The 15,405-nt window shown below is 37.2% G+C and overlaps 1 protein-coding gene across 12 annotated transcripts in view; it reads left to right on the forward strand.

Annotated features, from left to right (window-relative positions):
• The window catches only part of MEF2C (myocyte enhancer factor 2C), a 151,871-nt gene that overhangs the window by 104,885 nt on the left and 31,581 nt on the right, over positions 1 to 15,405 (forward strand). For all 12 annotated transcript variants that reach the window (XM_069880764.1, XM_069880767.1, XM_069880775.1 and 9 more), the window contains 2 exons: positions 3,296 to 3,482; positions 4,630 to 4,677. In XM_069880764.1, the coding sequence (XP_069736865.1) occupies positions 3,296 to 3,482; positions 4,630 to 4,677 (235 nt within the window). The remainder of the gene's footprint in view (positions 1 to 3,295; positions 3,483 to 4,629; positions 4,678 to 15,405) is intronic.

The following is a 15,405-nucleotide window of genomic DNA, read 5'->3' on the forward strand; positions in this document are numbered from 1 at the left end:
ATGACTAGGGAATCTGCAGCAGGTTGCAGTTCTTGGGGAAGGACATAAAAGACAAGAAAATTTGAGCAACCAGAGCAGAACTGTAGCTAGAGACTTAATGTTTAATACTGGTGTTTATACAGCTAAACTTCTCTCTCTAATGTTTGATTCCCAAGAAGAAGAAACAAAAACTACTGCATTCCAGAGGAAGTGCATATTGTGCTGCAAAGCAGAGAGTTAGTCAACTGACTTTGACCAGAGAATGTTGCCTTTGAAGTGCTCCATAAATAGATACAAGTACATCCAGACAGTAGGTAGAATGGTGAAAATGACACCATTACTACAGAAATGATGACTAGTGAGACCGGCAGCCACAAAAACAACGAAGGCTGGAGCTCTTCTGTGCTGTACTAATGTAGAAATAAAATATTCCAGCCCTTGAAGGGCTTGGTTCATACATGGAAGAAAGACAGAGCATAATAATGAAAGCAGATAAGCCTGCTGAGGGTGGAAAAGACTTTTAAATTTGCATTTCTATCCATGTTCTAGTTTAAGTAACTCATCAGAAATCTGAATTAGGAAAATAAATTAAGAAAATAGAGGCAATATTAGTATCTACCCAGGCTCAGAGGGCAGGTTTCACAGATTCCATGACAGAGGTGAAGAAGACATTGCACAAAGTGGTCTCCAGTGGGTAAAACTCGGTCTGGCATGGACTGGCACTCAAGAGGGCAGGATCATGCTCTTGAAGTTATCAGGTAGTGCAATCTCCATCACAGCCCCAAACGCTGCAATAACAAGAGGTCCTGTGTTGGCTTATTCACATCTTGGATAAGATTGGAGGTAAAGATAAGATGTCTATCCTCATGTGAATTCAGTTGCTAAAATCTTTTGAAAAGGCAGAAACCAGCAACAGCAGTTGACTTTGAGCTCTAGAAGCAGCCACGTGCTTCTGACTTACATTGGATTTGGGAACACTTTGAGTTCTTCTGTGGCCAGTGAAGAGAACGTTTTGCTTCAAAACGTACCCTCAGGCTGACAAAATGTTTGAAATTATGCTATGTTAACCCTTTTCCACTAAGCCTAGATGTCAGTTGTGATGTACAGTGGTACTCCTTTCTTTGAGCAACCTGGTCTAGTGGAAGGTGGCCCTGCCCACGTTGCGGGGGGCGGGAACTGGATGATCTTTAAGGTTTCTTCCAACCCAAACCATTCTATGATTCTATTATTCAATATAACATGCAATTTTTCCTTTGAAAGATAAGTCACACATGCAGCTAGCGAGCTAGACTTCCAACTGTCAGAACATCTGCAGGCAAGAAAAAGGTTGCTTCTGAAAGAAATAAAGAATATATTTCAGCAATTACATTATTAATTACATAATCATTTATTCTGGGGTTTTTTTTCTGTTTGTGAGACACAAACGTTTTTATGTTTCAGCATCCATACACAGACCCAGCAGCAGTGTAGTTTTGCTTCTTACACACTGAACACAGAAATTTCCAAGATAACTCTCTTCCACTTCCCACACTACTCAAGCAAAACAACTCTATGAAAATGTGGCCCCTGGAGTGCCTTTGTGCTTCTTGGCAAAGGGAAGTGAGTCCCAACAAACAGTCCCCTGGCTGGGGAGTAATGCAGCCGGGTCTGTCTGCTTGAGTGCTCTACCTGATCTCAGCCGTTATACCATGGGCATATCTCAAAAACCAGGCTACAGACTATGTAAAGGGTTTCAGAGCTAAATTAACAGCTTGAAATAAGTCCCGAGGCATTTGTGTAATGTATCCTTCACATCATACCCTGAGCTAAAATCTTGCTGTGAATTTCAGTGGTCAAGCAAAATGTTTCCTCTATACTTACAGCAAAATTATGTCTGCCTCTAGAAAGGGAAGAGGACAAAAAAAAAAAAAAAAAACCTAAAAGAATAACTGTAATTTGATGGCCAGTGGTGTAATACACAGGGTGCAGCCAACAGCTCTGGCCAGCTAGAGAAGAGATATGTGGGTGGCACAAGGTCAGGGCACCTCGGTCGCCTGACACAGCAGATTATATGCCCAGCTCTCAACATACTCCCTAGGTCCTTGAAGACTTACTAGTGCTATTAGCTGCCAGGAACAAAATTAAATTCTCTGATTTCCTCCCTCTGATGATGTTACAAGTCTGGTTTAAAGAATTTTTTTATGGGTTTGGGATCTTGAAGTTTATCAGATTTTTAAATGGCAAATTAAGAGGTACTTTGTTTGCATTCAGGTATTTGAATATCTAAAATGCTGTCAGGTAGTTCCAGAAAAGTTTTCTTTCTGTTCACAAAGGCAAGAAATTAGTTGTTTTTTAAAACAGATAATTTAAATATGAAGATCTAATGCATTTGAATGCCACCAGAGTCATGTATTTTAGATAAATCCAGGCAACTACCACCCAAGAGAACCCCAACCAATAAATCCACCAACTGACCAAGAAAACATGAGCTGAGCTTTCTAAGAGGATAACGAGGATTGGGTACTACATCTCCTTACACCCTCTGTCAAACTGGACAATAATTTGGTTGTTGGTGAAAGGGATTCCTGCAAAGGAAAGCAGCTCAGGAGAGGATCTTGCCTTACAGTATGAAAATAGCGTATTGAAAAGGCATCAGCAAACACCACCACCCCCAAAAATAATTATAAAAACCATAAAAAGCACAAAGAACCCAATGACTGGTTGTATCTAAACTTCCTATATTTGCTACCTGTCCCTGAGTAGAACTTTGTTTCTTTAAGCCCCTCCAAGCAAAGACAGAATCTTTATAAAAGGTAATGTACTGTGTTGGTGCCTTTAATGTGATTTGGGATCATTCTGGTTGCTAAAGCAACATAAGCTGAAATTAAAGCTTTCCCTTTTGCATTCCACCCCTTCTAATTTTTCTCCATGCAATGAAGTCATCATAATCATGTACCTTTGATCTTGCAGTCATCTGTGACACTAGATTAAGATATCACAAGTGAAAAATTACAACTTCATAGAATGAAAGAAAAAGAAAATTAAGCTTCATAAAGCAGGGTTATGTTTTAAACAAAAAAAAAAATCTTCCCAGTTCTTAAAAAGTAAATGTGCAATCTGCATTACTGGAAGATGGAATCATGATTTGAAAAATCATATTTAAAAGCCTTGGTAACTCTTTGGAAACACTTCTCTCAACTCTTGGGGGAAGGGAACAAGTGTAAATGTTTTAACCACCAACTAAAACATATTTGAACTAAATATAGAGTAACTGTACTTGAAGGCTGTTGTGCTTCTGTACTATTCTTGTCTTTGTTTCCCTTTTTTGCTTATATAGGCTGTTCCACCACCAAACTTTGAGATGCCAGTTTCTATCCCAGTGTCCAACCACAACAGTCTGGTATACAGTAACCCAGTCAGCTCACTGGGAAACCCCAACCTTTTGCCGCTGGCTCATCCTTCATTGCAAAGAAATAGCATGTCTCCTGGCGTGACACATCGGCCTCCGAGTGCAGGTAACACAGGTAGGCTCTGTTACATCCATCTATTTAAATGATCTTCTATCAGCTGCTCGGGTGCCTTAAGTCACTTTAAGCTCCACCCTGAGAAACAAGAACTGTGGTTTTACCAGTTGTAACAATTTGTCCAAATTTGCTGTGTTGAAAAATCAAAAGAAAAGCCAAGAGTTTTGTATTCTCAATTTAGAAAATAAAAAAGGTCTGGAAAAAGCTGCATATTGACTAAGGTTAAAGGAAATCAATAAAGGATAAAAGGGCAGACAATTTGCTGTTTCATAAAAAGGCAGCTTGTCTACTTAATTCATGCAGGAACTCACTATACCATAAAGCTTAAGGGGGCAGAGGAGAAAATGCAGCTGGTGCAAACAAGTTGAACAAAGAATAAAAGGACACTCATTACTTAAGTCAGCAGTCTAGAAGCTAAGTGCAGAATTTATTATTATTTAAGCATTCACAAATTCCTTAATGGGTAAACGATAGTTGAACTCTATACTTCAGTGCCTTGTACAGCAAGAGGCTGTGCTCTGCTCTGGTGATGATGAGGGCTCACCTCTGAATAGGATAAATACAGATTAAGTTCATACAATCTGTCTGGCTGAAGCAACACCAAGATCCTTAAGTATACTGGGTTCACAGGACCATCTGAGGTCCCCAAGTGCAAATAGAAGTTTTAAAGTCCTTAGAGTAAATGCCCATGAAAGGCTGCAGAAATTAAATTCAAAAGCTATGTATATATATATATTATAGCTTCTGAGTAACTTTCTTATCCAGGAACTTTCAGTGTCTTCTTCCGAATCCTATGTGGAAGCCTTTGCTTTTCTGACTAATACTGAACTAAAGGTAGTTTTCAAGTGAAGGACTGCTATAAGTAACTTTCAAATATAAGTGATTTTCCATATGCTGTGAGTGACTGCAAATAAAATAATAAAATGTTGTGGACTACATGTTTTGTTTGTCCTTGAAAGGCAAACGTCTCGTAGGGTAGCATTAAACATTACAATTTTATGACTGTGAGTCTGATCTGGCTGTAGAAGTCAGAGGAAAACAGTGGTGTGTACTAGAGCAGGCTGTTTGAAGTTTGAGAAAATGTTTTGAATGTTTGCCTGTTATAATTTAATGTGCTCACTTGTAGTATTTCATTTCAACCCCCTAGGTGGCCTGATGGGTGGGGACCTCACAACCGGTGCAGGCACCAGTGCAGGTAAAGAGAAAAGAATTTGTTTTTCTAACTGAAAAAAAGGACTTCCTTCAAAGGCTGAGTCCTAAAATAGCTCCATATTGGAAGCGGAGTATTAGAAAGTGATCAGCATCCGTTTATTTTCCCCAGCTACAGGGTGGGGAATTGATATTTGTGCTTTTCTTACTATTAGAGAGAGGCTTGTTTTCAGCAATTTCAAAAATCTGGCACCTCAACAAATTCCAGAGATACAAATACCTGCTTTCCTTCACATTAGCCTTTCCATACAAATTTTTGAGTCCATTGCATGGCCCTGTTCAGGAAAAACTACTGAGGCCAGTGTCAGAAACCTTGATCCTTCTGAAGTCACAGGGTTTATTTCCATTGGCTTTAGTGGAACTGGGATTTCACTTCATGAATTTAAGCCTGAGTAAAGATTTCAATATTGAGTCGCTCATTAGATTTCAATCTACCAAGCACAGGTTTGATCTCAAGCCCCTGCTCTAAGACCCTTCCTCGTCAGCAAAATCTGTTAGCATTTACTTAAATAATCAGTAATTAACTTAAGCTTAGTTTTATGTATTTGCTCAAGTGCTTGGTACACAACAGGGGAAAGGATTTTCAAAATGCCCATGCAGAGAAAAAGATTAGCCCTTTTAAACCTGCTCCCGTAGAAGTAAAGAGAAGTGTACTTGCTCGGGTCTGTGTTATCAAAGCAATGTTGTCAGAGTAGTCCCCTTTGCTCAGTAAACCCAGTGGTTTGTTAGCAATGTCAGCAATGTTGCATTATTACAAATAAAGATTACAAAAGACAATGGCAAGATTACTGTTTCAGTTTGAGAAGTAAACACATATGTTAGAAGAAAATAATCGGAGTGGTAAAACATGGAGTACGTCCAATTTTACTGGGTTAACTGCTCTCAGCAAGAACCGTATGGAAAAATAGTTGGAAGATCCATTTTGTGCATTATAAACCAAGACTGACATACATGCTGATTCTGACGTCTCATAAAATAACTTATAAATAAATTCTGGATAGAGTGATCTTTTCTTCCCTGACTCTTCTCCGCCTGTGTTAGACCACCCTCCCTTTTATCTTTGTGCATAGATGAGCCACAGATGTTCGCGTGATGCATTTCTAGTAAAGCTGAAGCTGCACAGCATTGTATCAAAAAAGCACGTTAAACCCATGCCGGCGCTTTGAAGGGTCGGTTTGTGTTAATTCAAGAGTAGGGAAGGCAGACCATGGGAACTTAGCTATTAGTATCTTTTGTTCTCAGAAAAAAAAAGAAGAAGAAGAAGAAGGAAAGAAAGCATGATAGGAAATTACAGTTTTGTTAATTATCTTTTGTTAGCTAAAGAAAGATTCGTTCTGGCGATGTTCGCGTTTCATCTAACTTCAGGCTCACGCGTGGCAGCAGCTCAGGAGGCAGAATTGGGAATGGGTTGCCCTGTTAAAGGGGTCCCTCTACTGCCTCTGGAAGAAATAGCATCGCCTCCTTACTGGTTTCCCTGCTCCTTTGGAAGGATGCTGGAAAGCAATTAGTAAAGAAGGCAATGTTTTCTTTTAAACGGGGCACGCATTAAAATAAAAGTTCGTTTGCACTTGCATTTGGCTTAATAATCTTCTAGCTTAATAAAATCTGTATATAAATACGCCAGTTGAAAATTTATGTTCTTTCTAAATACATATTTTCTTCAAAATATATTAAAAGCATATATAAGCATAGGGAGTAGGATAGCTTGATTATTTACCCACAAACTAAGAATTTGTGTTTCCTGCATGCAGGGTTATGCATTAAGCTCGCAAGCAATGTAACTTTGGAGTAGGCAATTGATTTGAGGGGCGTATATATGAGGGGCATTGCTAGGAATGCATCATAAATATTTAATTGTATGAATGGTCTTTGTTCTTTATTTGGCAATAAGAGCTTTAAACACCATTACAGAAGTGTTTTCTAAATCTCTCAAATGCAGAGCAGTAGGAAGTATTTGATACAGGACTGAAGGAAGACGAAAAGGTCATTATAAGGTTGAATCCTCTGTCTTAATTGCATCATTCCACAATGGCACTATTTTGGACAGTCCTCTTTCTTTAGGGTGCAGAAGAATAAACATCAAAAGTTCTCTTTGTTTATCATTCTTCACAAGAAACAGAGACCTCTATGTTTTCTTCTATTTGGCATCTTAGAAGCTGGTAGCATGATCATGTGGTTTAATTTGTTGGGGTTCACATTTCTGGCCAAATTAGAACCTTATGAATTTGCATTTTTCTGCAGTGTCCAAAAATAGCATATATTCAAAATAGCATAGTCCATGAAGAGGAGTCTAAGGAGTTTCATTTCTGCCATTATAAAATGAAACTACTTTTGGTTACTAACACCACCCCTCCATTTCTGCACTACTTCAACAAATTACATTATAACAAATTGCATTATAACTGCAATATCAGAAACAGAAAAAGATTAGTTAAGCCTGTGTTTTGAGAAGTATGTTATTTTGTTGGTTTGGATTATTTGAAGTAATAGCCCTGAAATCATCCACAATTTACCTTGGGAGTCAACCCAAGACATAAATAGAACTTTAAAAAGCTGAATACTTCTTTATTATTCTACACAACTAAATACCATCAGTGGTATTTTTAAGTTAAACCAAGGTTATCTCAGGTTTGTTAAAGTAAATTTGTTCTTAACGAAACGAATCATTTCAATCATGTGATTGAAGCAACTGCCAACAAAATTGTAGTGAACTTTACATTTAGTATAGTTGCTAAATTAGGAACACAACAATGTCTTTGGCATTGTTCTCTCAAACCAGAAGCTTTTGATAGAGAGAACAAGAAATTCTTGGACCAAACTGATATGCTTTAAAACTAATTCAATCTTACCCCATAACTAATATGAAGACTAAGTGATATGTTACCCATTTACCTAACACACTATGTGAAGTTCTTTTAATTTTTAGAGAGAGTATTCTTTAACAAAACCACTTAGCAGTAACTCGACCAGAAATAAGTAACGTCTACAAAGTTTTAATACTATAGATGATCTGAACTCAGGCTTTGTTTAGTGGCTCAATATTCATTTTGAAAGCCTGATAAAAGAATCAAACTCTAAAAATATGACAATGGTTTTAAAATCAAAGTAAAACAGTATTCAGAGGACATTTTTCTTTGAATCCGTGCTTTAAACTTTCAATTTTCAAACTGAGTTTTGTATTTAGATTGAGTTATATTTTTCACTGTTTGATTTTCAGATTATTACATTTTAGTTTTCATAATTAAGTGGGATTTTGAACGGAATAAGCCCATCTAAATCAACAGAATTTCTTTATGTTTTAAACCATGATAAATGGTAAAATCAAAGGAGAAATTCAATCTGAAGTTTTGAAATCACAATGGATATAACAAAAAATATAGTTGCTTTAATTGTTTATTTATTTTCTGTAATATGTTTATTTCATGATCTGATTTCTGTACAGCCTTCTTCTTGACACTAACGTTACACTAAAAAAGCAAGTTATTCATAACTACCTGGGATTCTACGTATGCTGTCAGAGGGAATAAGTGCTTGTCCTCTTTAAACTAAGCATCTTCAGGCTATCTTTAAACATATTCTTTAAATTGACTAGAAACTGAAAAGATCAGCAATGCATTTTGAAAAATTCATCCCATGTCTTTTAATAACTGAATGCCATATTTACCTATAAATCAGCAGCTAGTCATTTCCTTCTGGAAATTAACCACAAGCTAACAGCTGCCTTCTCATCTTCTGAGGGCTGAGGTCCTGGATCTGCCAGCCAATATCAGAATTTGCTAGTTCTTTCCTACTCCTTTTTCTTTTCATGGTCTTGTACTGACTGTGGGTGAATGTATTATATATTCTACTAGTATTTCAAGCCACATGGGAATATATGTAATAGTAGGGGTTTTTAACTCATAAGCCCTGAGGGTAGAGGCAATCCAGATTGTATCTTCTCAGAAAAGTGTGATTTACTAAAAAGAAGCAATCTGCCCAAATAAGCCTACAAGCAGTACTAAAAATAAGCAAGGATTTCAAACCTGCTTGCGTTAGTGTCTTTTGAAACTACAAATACAAATAACCAAACTAATTTTAAAAAAAAAGAAAAATTAAAAGGTAAAATAAATATTCTGCGCTGTGCCCTGAAATTATGCTTAGTATAGTAAGGAGAAGATAAATCTCAGGCTACAAGTGTGGAATAGGTTAAATAAACAAGTGAGCTTAGAACAATGATTCCCAAACCTCAGTTTATGGGCAACCTATTAGAACTGTGTTTGCCAGGGAGAGCATGATAAGTTCATTGCCCTTCCCTTATTACTCGATGAGTGCAGTCGCCCACAGACCTCTGATCCAATGATTAGGCAAGATGCGGTACAAAAGTATAGTAAACAATAGTTCCTGTCCAAGGAAGTTTACGGTCCAAAAGAAAGAATACACAGTCATTCATAACAGACTTTGTGATGCAATAGTGCCAAATCCAAACAGTAAGAATTCATAAATTGGCAGGTTGACTTAAAACCGTGGAGGCGGAGAAGAAATTAAAAACATAACAATGCTCCTTTTCTTTTCTTTTCTCTTATTCCACTCTTGTTATGCCATTAAGTGTTCTTTTTCCAAGCTTTCCTCCACATCAGGACAATATATATCTTTTTCTTTCAGTGTTTTAAGGGAAGTACCTACAGGTAGGAGATTTGTGATAAAAGAGAAAGAACACTAGAACTTGTTTGACAGCTCTAATCCATAGTATGAAGGAAATTGTCTATCTAACAGTACCTGAATTTCATATCTGTGTAGGCAGTCAGCACAGAACTTTCCAAAATTAAGTCCTGGTTCTGTCCTAAGCAACTCATCTGTTTTGTACAGCTTATCCAGACTCATTTTCATGCAGGAAAAAAATCTCATCAGTGAAACTTTGAGAATAGGTTAAAAAGGATAAATGGGAAAAAAAAACCAGCACCCTGCAGTGGGTGTTGTATACAAAGGTTGGATGTGTGTATTTACAGCTAACTTGTGTGACCTCTTGCCAATGAAGAGATCCACTTAACCTCATTTGGACTAGACCTCAATGAAAATCTGTGAGAATTTGGCCTTTATTAGGTTTCCATCAGTTGTGTAAGTGTTGACTTAGAAATTTATTTAGTTATTCTCTGTCTCATCATCTCACTAATCAAAAGTGTCTCAATATTTGTATTTATAAAAAGACAGCTTGAAAGGATTGAAAGGGAGAAAGCCCTAAGTTCACATGTAATGAACAATTAAGTGAGTCATACAAACTGTGGTTCTTTGTAAGTGGGATTTTAAAGACAGGCGTGATTGACTTCTTTTCCTTTATGACAAGCAGTTTCAAACGTTCCTCAAAAATAATTTGGATTCTTTAGATAAAATCCTTCTCTAGTGAAGTCTGGGGGAATTTTATGCTTTACTTCAGTGAGACAGGGGTCTCAGTGTTTTTTGTCTCTGCATTCTTGCTCATTAAGACACCGCAATGTCTTCTGTAGGGCACTGCAATCCATATTCTTGTTCAAATTGAGAAAATATAAGAAGGAATTGCAAATTAGCAAATATCTGGATTTCATGCCTGTCCGGAGTCCTGAAAGAGATAGTTGATGCCTCCTGGATCTGGAATGCAGCAATGACTGCCCTGAGAAAGAAAGCAAGAAATGCTTTTAACCTCTTGAAGCCAGGACTGCAGACACACATGGAAGATCCTGGCAGCATTAAGTTAACATGACCCCTGCCTTTTAACTTTTAACATGATTACCCAATTAAGATATTCAATCCATAAATTCCATTTGTTTTCAAAATCTCTCACAAGCAGATTTTTCCTTTAGTAACAGTTGGAATAGCCTCCCAGAAATAAAAGCCAGAGGAGAAAAGTATGCATTAACTACTGAGATTTTCTTTGCATCTGCTTAAATTTCAGATCAAATCTAAGTAGTATTATCTATGTGTGAAACACTTTCCTTTTGGGTGTGTGTCTGTGTTAGTAGCATTAGTAAGTTAAAAATTTGTTTGTATCGTATGTGTTTAATGTATACAGTCACAAAATTTTCCTGACACTGAATTTTAAATTATGCATGATTAATTGTTTTTTTATAATTTTTTTGATTTAATAAAGAAGTCGACAGTTTTGCTACACGTTTATGAAAAAAACTTTTATCAGTTTTTTTAAATTTCTTTAGGAAGCAAGAAAGTACATTTTCAAATAATATATTACATTTATATTTAGAAGTACTTCATCTTGAAATATTTTTCATTAAAAAGGCAGGTTTCTTCAAAATTATAATTAATTTCAAACACCAAAAAAAAGGGTATTATTTGTCATCAGCAAATAATTTGAGAAAAGCAGATGATTTGTCCAAGGCTCTCACTCAGGCAGTCAGGAGGAGAAAGATGTCCTTCACTCTTCCCATGCTCATATATTTCTCCAATATATCTTCAGAAAATATTCTGGTTTTCAGTTATGTAGTTTTCTCTCTAATGTAAGTCTTTTTTTTTTCCTTCTTCTGACTCTAGAATAGATCATTTTAAAAAAGAAATACTTTGTGCTTTTTGTATAAACAGGACTACAATGGAGCATCTTTTCAGCTAGCACATGAGATGAAAAGAGATAAAGACTCCTAAAATGTGTTATGTAATTATTTTACTGGAAGAAGAATTAACTTATAAGAGGCAAGCTAAGTCCTGAAAACATGTTTTCAAGAGGAGAGTGTCTCAGACAAGTGACATCCAGATGTGATCTGAACATCCTGCATGTTAAGAGATCATGCCTATGCTCCTTACTGCAAAATTTTCAGAAAAGCTGTTTTGCAAGCTAAATTTCAGATGAGCACCATTGAAAATTCACCTCGGTTTTTGGTGTTGACCTCTTCTGCTAAGCTAAATCTTGGTCTGGAAGATCACTGCATTCCTAGCACAAAATGCAGGCTAACCTTTGCAAATATGAACAGAGAGTGACAAGAGAGCACTACACATAGTCAGTGACATTGCACTGTGCCTGCTCCTCATGTCAGTAGCCAGCAGCACAGACAGGCTACCTGTTTTACCATGGTAGGAGACTTTTAAATGACTCTCTGATCCCAGACATTTTGTTTGGACCTTAAAACACACCGTAATGTAGTTCCAAAACTCATTTTGCAGTGCTCGTATGTTTGAATTACAGAAGTGTAATATTTATAAGGTACAAAAAATAAAGACCAATTTGTAATTTTAAGTTATTTTTCTGAATAATTACAACTTAGTTTCTGTGCCGTTTCGGTGAAGCTTCAAGCCAAACAAGGTAACTTGTAATATCTGGATTTTGAGATGAGCATAGCTACTGATAAGTAACCATGTTAGAACAAAATAGTGCTGTGGAAGTGGAAATAAATGAATCAATACAATCAGAAGTAAAGTTATTGGAAAGATAGTGTTTCTGCATTAAAGCTATATGCTATGAGATGCCTGAAATGAGGTGACATTAAAGGATTACAAAGGCAAATAGTAAGATGCTGTGATCAGACAATATAAGAACATAAGCATACTGGCAGCAGTAACTGTATTGCAAAATTAAAACAAACAAAAAAAAGCACAAACAGGACCTGAACTTAGATCATCTATTGCTCTGTTTCTTTGCTAAGCGAAACAATGAGGGCTACAGATGATCATCCTTGAAGAGGAAGAACACTTCCTCTTCTCTCAGTGCATCGTTTGCAGCAGACCCTCGCTGCCCCGTAATATACCACTATTCCAAAGGCTGCAGGGAGGCCAGAGATGTGCTGAAATATCTGCCTGCAGCTTGGGAAACCTAAGTGCAATAAGAAATGTTTTGAAGGGTTGCTCACAGTTCCTTATGTGGGTAGCCACTGGCTAATTCTGTAGACAATCAGGTGCCACCTTTACATTTATTTTATTAAGGTGTGAATTTCTAGACTAAAGAGGGAGAATACTTACTGCAAAAACTACTTTAGAAACATTTAAATATGGCTCTTATTATAGAAACAAAACATAACCGCAATGTTGGTGATCAGGTTAGTTTGCCATGCACTTAGTTATGCACTTGACTCAGCAGTAAAGTATTTGCATGAAGTGTAATGATCTGTGATACACAGGTCAAGTTTCTGTTCTCATGGTCTTTCATTCTGCATCTAAATTAACTCATCTATTTCTCCATTTGACTGCAAAAGCATCTCAGATTTCTAGCCTCCTAGATTCACAGCATGTCCTTAGAAATGTGTTTTGCAAAGTGTTTCACGTTGTTATGTGGCCATTCACCTTCTGCCTGAGAAACATCATCTCTGTCCTGAAGGCAATCTGAGCCCCGTTGCTGCAGTGTGGGATACATGCCCTTTTTCAGCAATAGTTGTGTGCACCTGCAAATGCTCCACATAAAGTACATTGTTAGGATGTTCCAGATTTTGTATGGCACTAGCCCAAGGGTAAGAAATAATTTTGAGTATTTCACCAGTGTAAACAGTTCATTAAGGTAGCTGGCAGTACTCAACATGAAGATTTGAAGAGAAAGAGTTATTTTTCAATTCTTTCATGATGAGAAACATTCTGCCAGGACACCCTGGGGGCTGGGGGCAGCAAGGGGTCCGGGAATAGCAGAGGATCCCTGGGGTCAGCAGGGCAGGGCTTTGCATCCAGGACCATTTCACTGTCCTGGCCAGGGAGCAGGGCAGGTGAGCGAGCAGCAGACCCATCTCCAGGCATCAGGCACCTCCATGGGGACAGGGATGGGCCAGAATGTCAGCCTGGGCTGGATCTGACCTGGTGACGAGAACCATAGGATTGGTTAGAGGACCATTAGTGACACCAAACACGAGGATATAGCAGTAAGACCCGTACTGTCTTAGTATGTAGCCCAAGTACTTGAACCAGCTCAGGGACACAGTAGACCAACAAAATGTGAGCCACCGAACAGAGAAGTCACTTGCTTTATAATATTCTAAAAATTTAAGCAGATCATGCACACAGTTTTTTCTTGGGAAATTTGGTGAGACCATTTCTCTCCTTTGCAGTGGAAGCAGTGGATTTTTACCCTGGTTTCCAGAATGAGATCTCAAAAACACCTTGATCTGTAAAATGTGATATACGACGTAGCCTTTAGCTTTGTGCAGCCCCAGTGCAGGTGGCCCTTATGTACACATAAATTGGCTACAATATTAGCAGTATTTTAGTGATTCCCAAATATTCTCTCTTTCCCCAGCATAGGACAACAGTGCCATTACGTTGCTTTAGACTTAAGAGGAAGAACTTCCCACTAATGCAGTTATACAACCTACATGGCAAGAGTGAGACCTGGGTATCAACTTAGTTTTATATTGTTGTAAGAATCTCTATATTTTATTTACATTATATCTAAATGATTCATTTCTAAAACTATAAAAAAGGGTTGTTGAGGTAGTTTTTCCCCCATTCCCTTCCCATTCTTCCAGCTGCATATGCATTCCCAGTACTTTCATCCTATTTCAGTCCAAAAAGCAGCATCACAAGATGCCTCAGAATTCTTTCACACAAAGTCAGTAGGTTTTATATACCACATTTGTCTGAGTTGGCTCTCAGTAATTCAGTAAAGAATGTCCATTAGTGTTATGTTGTGGGAATGGGCAGCTACTTTAACATAAAGATTTTCTTTTTTCTGGGCGAGCATATCTGCACATTGGTTTTGTTTTACCGCCTGCAGTTGGTAGAGGTCATGTATTGTGAAATGACGAGCACCCAATGTGTGAGCAAGAACCTTCAATTATCTCTTTTTAAAATTGTGTTTAGATGAACGCCAGTACAGCTTCCTGGCATTAGTGCTTTACTGTTGGTATGTATTTTGTTTGTGTAATAAAGTGTTGCCTGTTCTAACAGTGTGTTTGCATTAAAAAAAAAAAAAAACACACATGGTGTAAGAGAGAAAAGGAACCCTTTTATTGCCTTTTAATTATTATTAGGAATATTTACCTTTCCTCCAGTAAGTGGAAAATTAACTGAGTGAAGAGTGCAAAACTAGGTGTAAATTCAGCAAAATTTCTGTTACTTCATTGATTAGTTATATATATGTAAATTTTTAAGTAGAGGTAAATTGTAACATAGTTGGCTTTCATCTTGATAGAGATTAATTCAACATTCTTTTTGAGAGGCTTGGTGGTCAGTCATAAAACCATATATATATATAGGATGTGCATTTAACATAACCATGTAAGAACAGGAATCCTCCATGAAATGGAATGTTTGCATTTTTCTTGGAAGAATTATAACAGTTTCCACAAGTAAGAGCATACACTTTTTGGAAACCTGAAATGACAATTACTATAATTCCTTTAAGAATCTGAAAGCTCTTTTCCTATTAAAATTGAAGGGAAGTAGACATCCCGGTTTCCTAAAAATCCTGTAAATTCTAAACCCATATGGTCAGTGAAAAGTATTAGAGTAAATGGATGAGAAATCAAAGAAAGGACATGACAGATTTAAAACTTCAAGAAATCTAAAATACGATTTTTTCCAGTTTTTCAAGACTTGAGAACTTCAAATCACAACAATGTTGTTCAAGAGTGCTGAGAGATATGTATATACTTTATTCTTTCCTCATTTGTGTTAACGTGGAAAGTTTCCTGGCTTAAACACTCAGTACAGAATTATTGCACTAACTCTGAGAATGTCAAGAACTGCAGCCACTTTGCAACCACTGTCATAGCAATGACCAAAACTGCATGTAAGGTACAAGTGTTACTAATGGGAGATGAAAGAAGAAAAGTAAACA

Source organism: Phaenicophaeus curvirostris, chromosome Z, assembly GCF_032191515.1.
Source record: "Phaenicophaeus curvirostris isolate KB17595 chromosome Z, BPBGC_Pcur_1.0, whole genome shotgun sequence".
Classification (NCBI taxonomy): Eukaryota; Metazoa; Chordata; class Aves; order Cuculiformes; family Cuculidae; genus Phaenicophaeus; species Phaenicophaeus curvirostris.